Below are 11663 nucleotides of genomic sequence, written 5' to 3'. Positions count from 1 at the left end.
TTCATTTACCCAAATTTTCCAAAAGCATGTCAACGATTTCAAATATGCTTGTTTGAGTCGAGCTGACTCTTTCACTTGAAGCGTAAATATTTAAACCAGACGAGATTCTTTGTCTCAATTGCAGTATCGCCACTGTAGATTCAATTCTAGAAACCAGATGTTCTAAAAAGGCCATCAGTTCTTTTTCATTCAAATCTTTCAAAATTGTATCTTGCGAGTTTTCAGTTAAGTCAATAAATCCATGTAAGCCTTGGGAATAAGTATCTAATTCTAAGTAGTCGCCACTAACTGCTGATAAGATGACTTGAAGTTTATTAGATGCTGATCTTAGTCGGAATAAGGCATCTGTATTGACATCTCCTTCTTCAACATCTGATGTATATTCATGTCTCGATGCTAGAGTCTTAGGATAAGCAATTGTAATAAATTCCTTTGTTTCTAGACCTTTTAGTTTTTGCTCACCATGCTCAAAAAATACCCATCCAATACTTTCTAACATAGTAACTTCTTTTTCTAAAACCTCACCAATAATCTCTTCACCATAAACTTCATTTAACCTCTCCTTGTTCTTCGTAATTCTTTCGTGATATCCGACTATTTTTTTGAACTCTGACACGTAATCACTTGACATAGAGATTTGACCACCATCTGCGATGCCTGATACTCTGGCAGCCTTATTAACTACAGGGCCTAAATAATCCATTCGTTGGGTAACCAAATCTAATTCAGGTACAGGACAACCCCAATGTATACCCATACGAACAGATAGCCCTTGGTAAATTTTTACACCGTTTTTGTCGGTTATTAAACAACCATCTTGAATTGAAGTTATTTCTTCTGGCCACTGGGCATCCAACAGTTTTAGCTGGACATTAAGGCACCACACGAGTCCACTAATTGGAGTAGGAAATGTAACCATGAAAGCATCACCTTCAGTTTTAACTTCATAACCACCAAAAATTCTCAATTGACGACGCATGATATCATTGTGCGTTTTAATTGCTGTTCTCATTGCATTTGGAAAGAGTTCCCAAAGAACAGTAGAATTTTTGATATCTGTAAACACCACTGCCAAATTCCCTGTGGGTGGGGCGATTTCCGCTTGTAACCTTCTTAAAGTAGCATCTTCAAATGTCGTCCTCCTGGTCATCAATGAATTCTTATTGACGACGAATCTATTTTGTTGGTTTGCGGATTTATTAAGCGCTAGACAAAGAATTGTTATATTATCGGAACAACCATACGCAATCGCATGATCTTTCAATTCTTCTGCAGCCAGCATTGGGTCTGAGCTTTTTTCACGAGCGATATCACATGCAGTTTCATAGTTAACGTATTCCCAAAGTTTATGGGTGGCAATAACTAACATCTGATCTGACTTTGTCAGAGTCACCATGGAAATATCTGGAGAAGCATGGATATGAGGAAGTAAATCAAAAAATCCTACCGCCCTAGAAACATCAACACTACCATCTAATTTATCATTATTGACATAACCACCAGAAATTCGTATACGTTCATATTCTTCAGTTTTATATGGAACATGAAGTGTAGTTAACTTTTCATAATCACCATTATTCTTAGAAAGTATAGCCATACAATCCCCGATATTTGCAGTAAAAAGTTTATTTCCTTTAATGTAAATAATGGTAGAGCAGGCACCACTCAAAAGGTCGGCAGAAGTTAGGTTTTCAACTCTAGTCCCGTTATCCACAGAATATAGCATTATATTAATTTCTTTATTCAATTGTAGGAAACTAAATCTAAGAGCTTTTTTAACTCCTTCATCATCTTCCCCATATTTCTCTAATTGCCTTCTTAATATTTTATCATATATGTCCCTTACAATTCTTGAAATATTATGTCCTATATCAGATGTTTGATTCTTACCATCATGTAGGCACAATAAGCATTCATCTTCTTTCCCTCTAAATCTTTCAAAAGTAACATCTCTTGAAGATACGTAATTCCTCTGCCCCAAAGAATCAGCAACACCATACATCATACCATTTATCACAGAACCAGTAGTTCTTAATCTAAAATTATAACCTTCATCGGGAACTTTAGAAGTATTTAAAGTGACATCCATTAAACCTAATACTTTTAAATTTGGTAAAACACTAAAATCAGATAAATCTGCATTTATATCTCTACTAGCTGTAGATCTAATTTCAAATCTTCGATTAGCAGAGAAATTTAGATATCTTAATTCTTTATTATCTCTCCAATTCCAATCATAATGATAATTCGATATATTATATTTTAACTGGTTTGAGCCAATATCAAAGACTGTTAGCTGGCATAACTTTGATAGTTCGGCTGGTAACGATAGTAAATGATTACCATTCAGCATCAGTACCTTTAAAGATAGCCACCTTAGAACAGTATCGCCAGGTAACGTTGTTAACTTATTACCTGAAAAAAATAGTTCAGTTAAGTTTTGTATTTTTAAGTTTGAAATATCAGTAAAATTGTTATATGAAAGATTTAAGACGTTTAAATTTTCGAAACAATTAAATAATGGCCAAATTCTATCATCGAATTGATTATCTGCCGCAATGAAAAACAACAGGCTCTTGGCCATTCTAGATTGGTTAGTAATTGTTTGGAAAAATGTTCCATCTAAGGCAAATTCACCGAAAGCATTAGAGGAAATGTTTAAATATGTCAATTCAATATCTTCGGTACCCAAAATGAAATTTCGAATATTATTTGAATGTAAATCTAGTGATTTTAAATTCTTTAACTTTGAAAATTCTGTTGGTAACCCCTCCAGTTTATTTCTTGCAACTGATAGATATACCAATTTATTCAAACAAGAAATTTCTTTTGGAAGCTGAGTTAAGTTATTTTCACTCAATTCTAATTTTTGCAGTCTATGCAATTTTAAAAACAATTCACCTGGAATGCTAGACAACTTAGCCTTTTTCAGAGATAAATTAGTCATGTTAATAGGGAAGAAGTCTTTGTAAGTTATTGAGGTTATTGGGTTTTCTTGTAGCTCTAGAGCACGTAATTTTGGCAACGCATCATCAAATGTAGAAATTCTATTATCCGTCAAAAACAAGTTTTGTAAATTTATGGCAGATGTCTTAACAGTAGTAATTCTGTTATGGCGTAGGTTTAAAGTTCTTAAATTCTTCAAACTAGATAAGTCTGTTATCTCCAATAATTTATTGTGAGAAAGGTTAATTTTGGCGATTTTATTTAACAAATTAATATTTGGTGGAAGATACTGTATCTTGTTGTACGACAGATCAAATTGTAGTAAACTAGAACAATGATTTATTACAATTGGATACTCTACAAAATTGTTAGATGACAAATCTAATAGTTGCAAGTTTTTTAATTTTGCAAAACCTTTGGGCAGCTTACTTAAACTATTACATTGCATATTCAAAATTGTTAAATTAGTTAATTTAGATATTGAATTTGGGACTTTTTTAATAAAATTTCTCTGTAATTCTAAGGATATTAATTTATAAGCGTCGGTAACGTTTGTTGGAAATCTAGATGCTCTAATATTTACCATCCTTAAACTCGATAAATTTATCCCACTCTCAATAAATTCAGATGGTAAAAAAATATTAGCGTTGTTCGAAACATCAAGACTTTCAATTTCTGAGGTGTGCTGATAAAAAATAATTGGTGGGGTTGTTAGTCCCATGCTCCTTAAATCAACATGAATAAAGTCACCTCTTAATAATTTTTGTTCTTGTTGAGCTGTAAGATGCGAAGGAGCTACGGGGTGGAAAAGAAATTTGAACACAAAACTTAAATCCTCTATACCCATAATGTGAAGCGGATCTGTTTTTTTATAACCATTCAAAAGCAATAATTTTCTTTCAATAATAATAGGCTTCGATTGTGGTTTCAAAATTTTAGATAATTTACCAACTTTCAGAGATATTTGGAAAGTACCTTGTTGAGTCGTATTAAACTTTTTTCTTAAAGTTGGAATCATATCTTGCACTGTCGTACCAGGAGTGCATGATAACGTAGTAAATGTATCATCGGTATTGAAAATACGAATGGCATAATTCCTTTTAGGATCCAAGTCGCTAAAATCTTTGTAATATTTCTCTAATTCATATTCTGCCTGGTCATGTTGTTCATCATCTTTTGTGAATATAACAGTATTTTCACTATCTGTCTTTAATATGTTGCTATATTTTGACTGGTCCGAAGAAGACATAGTTGGCTTATGTAGTGAATGGCTTGATACATTTTTTGATTTTGAGAAAAAGAAGTTCAAACTATTATGGGGATGGGCGGGATTTAAGCAATCCTCATCAAAATTATCCACAGCAGATGTTGATTTTGAACCACTGGAACTGCGAATCTTATCTCTGATTACATAATTTCCAAAACTATGTCTATCCATACTGTATATATCTTTATCATCATCATCTGTAGTATTGCTGTTATCATGTTTCTGGCGGGAGTATGATCCACTACCGACTGAACTATGCGCTCCTAAACTACCCCCACCTATACTTCCACCATCCGCAGGCTTAGCCACAGAAGGAGTATAATGACTAGTATCAACGACATCCTCATCGAATCCATAAGCCATATCTGTGCCTCCACGAATATCTCTATAACTGCTATGAGATGTCGTGAAGTATTCAGTAGCATCATTTAATTCTTCATTATTTAGATGGTTACCGTTTGAATCAACAGTTTTACCTCTAGAATGATGTCTATATTCATTTGACCATGTGCTGCTCGAATCAGAAAGTGAGCCGCTAGATGTCTCGCTTGTAGTGGTAGGAGAATAGGACTCGTCTTCGTCGTTATAATAGAATACAGTGTTATTGTTATCAGTGCTAGAATTTAGAGAAGTAGATTTCTTAGAGCTAGCTAACACAGTGTTGCCCTGCTGATCATTATCATATACAATATGGTTAGAATTCTGGGAAGTATTTATAGTAGATGGGGTCATTAGTAGTCTATTATGCAAATGAGATAGTACTTTTGAGTTGTTAGATTGAATAATTTCTGATTTATCAGTTGGTGATATAGAAGTTGTGTCATTATAAGAATTTAGCATGGAAGCTTTACCTTGGTTTAAATTGGTGTTTAATTTATTAGCAATTATGCTTTCATTATTTTTTATATTAGTCGAAGAAGTAGGAATGCTTGGATCCTCTTTATCATTATTATTACTCGCGAGATTCGCATTATTAGCAATCTTTGCTTCAGAAGTATCTTGGTAATGATGATGGTGATGGTGGTGATGATGGCGACGGCGATGACGATTAGAATTTGCAGAATTTGATCTACTACGATTTGAATTTGATCTTCGTTGTCTCGTATTTTCCAAAGCAGTTAATTCAACATCCCAACTTTCTGGAGCAACCCATTGCTTTGGTTTTTTTGAACTATGAAGTTTTGAAATTTTGGATACCCTTTGCTTCCTATCCAAATTCGGATCTGAATTATCTGAACTGTCTGATGTTGATAAATCAGAAAAAGATTCATTATTTTTCTCCTCTTTAAAATTTTTACCACTTATTTTTCGGGATTGTTTTTTAGGATTTTGACTCTCTAATTCTATATTCATATCTGAGTCATTGTCCTTAATACTTTCAGCTTCAGAGTCGTAATCTTCATTTTTAAAGTCGTCATCATCTTCTTCATCAATAAAACTTTCTTCTGGATCCCCATTTATATCGAGTTCACGCATAGAGTCCATATTTGAAAGAAATGATAAATTATCCTGATTGTTTGAGTATGTAACCACATCTGCTAAGGAACGTGATCTCTTTTGAGATAGCAACAACGTATCTGTACCAATCGATTTTGAGCTTTTTGTGTTGGTGTTCATTAGGTCATGTGGTATACTACCCGTTTTATTGATGTTAGTAATGTCAGAAACATCTTCTAAATTTGTATCTAGCTTAAAAGCATTTGGATTGACTAATGGGGGGAAAGATGAGCTTCTTTCAGATTCAGTCTTATCTTCCTCATCCTCTTCGACATTCTCTATTTTCTTGTTATTATTTAAAACAAGAGTTATGTTTCCATTATCAGTGTTGTCCTTTTTCAAGTTTTTTAATATTTTGTTCTTCTTTGGTTTCCCACCGGACGTTACTTCTTTTTCGCCGATGGGTACATTATTATTAGAAGTGGTAGTAGTGGCTGTAGTAGCCTTAGTATTATTACCCTTAATATGATTATCGTTATTGTCCTTAGTCGGTATATCCTCATTGACATTGAAAAGAACCTGGTTTTGTAATCTTGATGAGGCATTAGTATTTGCGTCTATTGTACATATATTATTTGTAGCAACATTGCTAACTTGTGAAGACCTTCTACTGTTACTTGGAGAATTAAATGGATTTGAATTAGGTGAAAGAATTGTGCTATCTTTATTATCTTTACTATTAATCGACGAGCCATGGCCTAATACATTGCTTACTTTTCGAAACAGTGAAGTTGTGGTTGAGTTTTCCATATCGTGGACGTTAGCAGAATTAGTTGAAGATCTTCGCGATATTTTTGATGTAGTTCCCGGACTTCCAGTTACATTGGAAGCATTTGAAGTTGTATTTAGCGTACCAATGCTAGCTTTTTTATTTAATTTAGATTTACCCGAATAAATGGATGAATTTGATGGTGTGTTAGTCTTAAATTGATGATGAGTATGGGGACGAGTGTGTGCATGTTGTTGATGTGAATGAGCATCAGACTGAGAAGGTGACGATGTATTTGAAGATAGCTTTCTTAACATTCTACCAGCGAATGATTGTTTCCTTGTTACCTTTTCGTTTTTTTGCTTTTTCTTTTGATTACTTTTTGTAGTAGGAGGATCTATATCAGCATTTGATGCTGTTGCTGATGACTGTAATTGTGTCGGCTGCCTTTTAGTACTCAAATTAGAAGATACTTCTTGTAAAGAATTACTCATAGTTCGCAGTACTCTTGGTGTGCTTGAACTACTTATAAGACTTCTATTGGGTTTACCACTATGAGGTCTTGAAAATGATGATGCATTTGAGGTCACATTTGAGTTGTTAATGTTATGATTATTGCTAGATGATAAAGCAGTGAAGCTTGTCATCGATAAGGCACTCATCGTTCTATTGAGTTGTAAAGAACGTCTTCTTTTAGTTTTACCATCTTTCTGTTGTGTTGTACATGTATCAGAGTTTATATTCATGGCTGCTTATTATGTTAGTGTTGGTTTAAGGTAAAGTACAAAAAATTGAAATAATACTTGGAATATTATATTAAAGTCTGAAAAATTAAAGGTAAGCTATCTTGCAATTGCGGATAGCTCTGAAAGGGTTAAGATATTTATTATATTGTACTTTGATAGTAATGTGCAATTAGTTGTTATTTGTAGATCAACTGAGTAAAATTCTTGATTAAATTATTTGACGAAAAAGTAGAAATAGATATAAATCAAAAATTGTACTCTTAGGGTTATTTGAAAGGCTTAAATTTCAATTTCACCTGTGAAGAATGAAGGAGTCAGGCGGAGTATAAACAATTGAAAATTCGTTTATGCCAAAAACAGTAATGAATACCTTGCAAAAAACTAAGAAACAGGAGGCTATAAAGATAATATTAATATTTTATCGAATTCGAAACAATTATGTGAAGTTTCTTGCTTCTATTTCTATAATTCTTTAACCCGTATTTAATTCTGAGCCGGCAGGTATTTTTCTTAATTGCCTGTCTACAGACGATTAATTAAACGAGTTCTAGTTAAATAATACTTGATAATGATTGGTTTAGTTGCATGCGAATCTCGCAATTTCCAATAGGGTGATTCATCTGCCCTTATTAGCCTCTCTCGATTTTTGCCATTATTATGATTATAATGATTATCCAGGTGATTACCATTCATTCCAAGATTCTAACTCAGAAAATCACACGGCACGGTATTGTTACCCGGAAGCACCAGATCTCGTAATAACGTCATAAAATATGGGCAAATAATGCTATATACCAGAAATATGATTAATTTAGTTATTGATGTGCTTCTAAAAAAACCGAATGCTTTGTGCTACATATAGAAGACATTTATATGTGTATACAGGTGTATATATGCATATTATACATTGTCATTATATCCGTACATTAGTATGTAGCAGCTATGAGTTTTTATCTGAGTGTCATAAAGGTAATCTACATAATAGTCGGCTTTGATTCACATCCAGGACAGTTATGCAGAATTTCATGAATATAGACATCACAGTCAATGCAGAAGTCCTTATGGCATTCACCACATCTATATCTGGAACTAGTTAATAGTTCGCCGGTCTTGTTATTTACCAAGTGTGGAAACCCCTTTTGACAACTAAAGCAATTGTTCGTTGGAAATGCTGCATCCTTAACCACCTCAACCTCAGTGAATGTATTTAACGGCATCAAATGATGATAAGATCGAGCCAAATGAGTACTCAATATTAGCATTAAATCACAGCATGGGCATACAATTGGCAAAGAGCATACTTTACTTTTACAATTTGGGCAAAAATAGCCACCATAGATCAACTTATGGTGGCAAGTACAAAACGTTGGCGTATCTTCGAAAACTCTTGTTGGAAATCCCATCTTAACTAACGTAAACCCTTTGTTAATCTTATTAACAGGCAAAGGTGTCACAGCCTGGCTAAATAACTCCTTGAAGTGAACTTCGTCCAATATTACTCGATACGAATCAGAATCACCATAATTCGTTGAAGTACATAATTCTTGACATATAGCAACTTGAGCAGATAGCCCAATTACAGTTGCTCTGATTTTTTCTTGAACTAATGATGTAATAGTTTGATGAATATCACCTGGATCTGTAGAAGATAGGCCACCAAATACAATTAACACTTCACGGGTGCAATGTGGTGGTACTGGCAATAGTAATCCTCGCGCCATTTCTAATGCATTTTGTAGCGATGGATTACCTTTAGGTTCTTGCTTTCTCATTGCTTTTAATGAATCAATGTGGTCTTGCGGGTTACCACTAATTTGTGATACTAAATGAGCTAAGCCATTTCTCATAATGATAACACCCATTTGTGATATTGGATTTTGGTCAAAAAATTCATGTACAAAGTCGATTGCGTATTGTAATGACATAGAGTATCTATTAGGTCTCAAATCCTTTTCTAGCATAATTTCACTACAATCCAATACCAATACCAATGTTCTGATAATACCTCTTTGGTATGGCGTTATAATCTTCTTAGTAGCTCTTTTTTTCCTTTGTTCAATGATCGAAGCAACTAATGTTGACATATCATCATCTTCATCCACTTTTACTAAATCCCAACTACGTTTAATTTCATCTTCCCATGCATAACCACCGCTCTCACCAACTAAGGCATTATTATTTATTGTCTTTTTACGTTTATTATTGGCTAAACCATTTCCCTTTCCACTATTTTTTTTATTAGTGAGCGATTTCTTATCTCTTTTGCTTACCCTAACAATTTCATCATCTGAATCTCCTGCGACAGATCTATTTGACATTATCCTTCAGAGTAGTATTTCTTTTAAATGCTTATAAACTAAAATATAGACTAGGTTACTATCAAACTCTGTTCAAATTGTACTCTATGTTTTTTGTTCAATTACTAGTGCTATTACGTGTGAATTTTTCTACAAACTGGCGGCATATTAATTCGCGGTTTGAACAAGAACTTAAAGTATGTCATGGTAACAGAACGTACCTTCAAGAAAACATGTATATACCTTAATTAATGTATCCTAAATAACCAAAAGGAATAAAAGAATATTAGCTTATATATGAATTTAAACATATTTTACAAAAATAAAATATTGATATCTGCTTATAATTTACTATCTTGAATATATTTATAATATGAAAATAAGTCTAAGTAAAATCAGGAAAAGTAAAAAGGTAAAAAACAAGCCATAAGCAGTTTCAATTCTTTTAATAAATTTTAACTCATTTTTAATTTTAATAATATTATTCCCACAAAGAGAATCAAATAAGATCAGATCTCCTTTACAGTTGTTTTTCCACTCAACATTTTCATCTAATGCATTTGCCAAATTAATTGATATCTTTATCAAGGTTAACGCCTGTCTTTGAGTGATAAACGAATTTAAGCATTGATTTAATTTTTTTTTTTTTCTAAAGCATCTCAAACTAGATATTTCTAATGTTTGTTGGGTTCGAATATCCCATGATTTGGTCAATTCAATAAATGGATAAACCTGTACAAACTGAGTCAAAAATCCTTGAACAAAATCTATGTGGGTTGTATTTTTTAAATTCCTCCAATTATAATTCTCATCCAACAAATCTAATTGGGAATCATCGAAAAACATAATTGTTGTTGGTAAGGATATAATATCAATATGCTTATTTTGTAGTCTATCACTTGAAATAAATTTTGGCAAGTATATAATGAATCGTTGATCAACAAATTTTTTTGGTCTTTTAAAACTTTTACTCGGAGCTTGAATAATAATAAACTTTAAAAATTTCTCAAGATAAAGTTTTGTAAATTCATGTTTGATATCTGCAATATCAATATTTAGTAGGCTAGGATCTAATTTGAATAAAGTTCCTTGTCTTGAAAAGCCAAATACTTTGCATTTGCTGCGATCTTTTTTAATATAAACTTTTTGGATTTTTTTTATTGAAATAATAAATTCTCTTAAAGTTTTATTGAAATCGTTTAGCAAAACAGTCTTATAAATTTGCATCCTTACTTAATAAAACAAATAAAACTCCTTTCCCTCTTTCTAGTATAAGGAATTATGTTATAATAATAATTAATAATCAAGTTATCTTTCTTCATCTTTTTATACATTAAAAACTAAGCCAGTTGTAAATAGTTTTATCTATTTTCTAAATTACTAGTTTTTTTCTACTCTACTTACATTTTATTTTTCTCAATTTGATTGTGAACTATGTAGTAAAAGTATTTTGACGCCACAAAAAAGTAAGGTGATAGAATAGAGCTTTCACTTAGTATATCATTTGATAATACAATTTGCTTGTTATTGAAGCTTATAGCAAATGAAAAGAAAATATGGTAATTCATTATTTTAGCTATTTAAAAGGACCTAATTGAAGAAATAGGTTACAGTTTGAAATTATTGCTGAAGATATATATATATATTTTAATAATAAATGTTAATAGCAGTAAGTATAGAAAAATTTTTATTAGATGATATTTCTACCTATTGAATTGAGTTGCTTTTTAATTAGCTTCAAAATAGCTCTCTAAATAATATTTGTTATTTTTCCAATAATACCCTGTAGTTTAAAACAAAAATACATTTTTAGTCCTATCTAGATATGAATTTCATGGGTTTCATTTTCACGAGATACTTTGTATCATAGCAACGCTCAGCTGGTATTAAATTTAAATGATACTTTTCTTTTTACAATGCTACAATCTTGAAGTGAGATATTGAATAAATTTTAAGAATTGAATACTAAAGATACTCTAAAGTAAAATCTAGCAATTATTTCAAGATACCTTAAAGTAATTGTAACCATTTTAGGTATTAGAATTACGTTCTTCCTTGCTTCAACTTGCTTTTAATACATGCAATGTTCTTTACATTCTAGGAATACAGTATTTAGCATTTTTTCCCACTGTTAAGATTAATTAGTTTTTTACCTCAGTTTAAAAAAGGTTTTGTAGTTTTCATACCTCTCTAGAAGTATC

General features: G+C 32.1%; 3 protein-coding genes across 3 annotated transcripts; all 3 read right to left on the bottom strand.

Moving 5' to 3' along the window:
• Nucleotide 1: 1 nt before the first annotated feature.
• TBLA0C03630 (uncharacterized protein) lies at nt 2-7165 on the bottom strand (the record flags this gene model as incomplete). Its single annotated transcript, XM_004179637.1, has 1 exon — nt 2-7165. The coding sequence occupies one exon, from the start codon at nt 7163-7165 to the stop codon at nt 2-4; it is 7164 nt and encodes a 2387-aa protein (XP_004179685.1).
• Nucleotides 7166-8139: 974 nt separating this feature from the next.
• Nucleotides 8140-9483, bottom strand: SSL1 (TFIIH/NER complex subunit SSL1; the record flags this gene model as incomplete). The annotated part of the gene is made up of 1 exon (XM_004179636.1): nt 8140-9483. One exon carries the CDS (start codon nt 9481-9483, stop codon nt 8140-8142), a length of 1344 nt encoding a protein of 447 aa, XP_004179684.1.
• A 345-nt stretch (nt 9484-9828) lies between these two features.
• TBLA0C03615 (uncharacterized protein) lies at nt 9829-10689 on the bottom strand (the record flags this gene model as incomplete). The annotated part of the gene is made up of 1 exon (XM_004179635.1): nt 9829-10689. One exon carries the CDS (start codon nt 10687-10689, stop codon nt 9829-9831), a length of 861 nt encoding a protein of 286 aa, XP_004179683.1.
• Nucleotides 10690-11663: the final 974 nt, after the last annotated feature.

The sequence above is a fragment of the Henningerozyma blattae genome, chromosome 3, assembly GCF_000315915.1.
Source record: "Henningerozyma blattae CBS 6284 chromosome 3, complete genome".
NCBI classification, from domain to species: domain Eukaryota; kingdom Fungi; phylum Ascomycota; class Saccharomycetes; order Saccharomycetales; family Saccharomycetaceae; genus Henningerozyma; species Henningerozyma blattae.
Note: the sequence above shows the minus strand (reverse complement) of the source record. Positions and strands in the feature narration are given on the sequence as shown.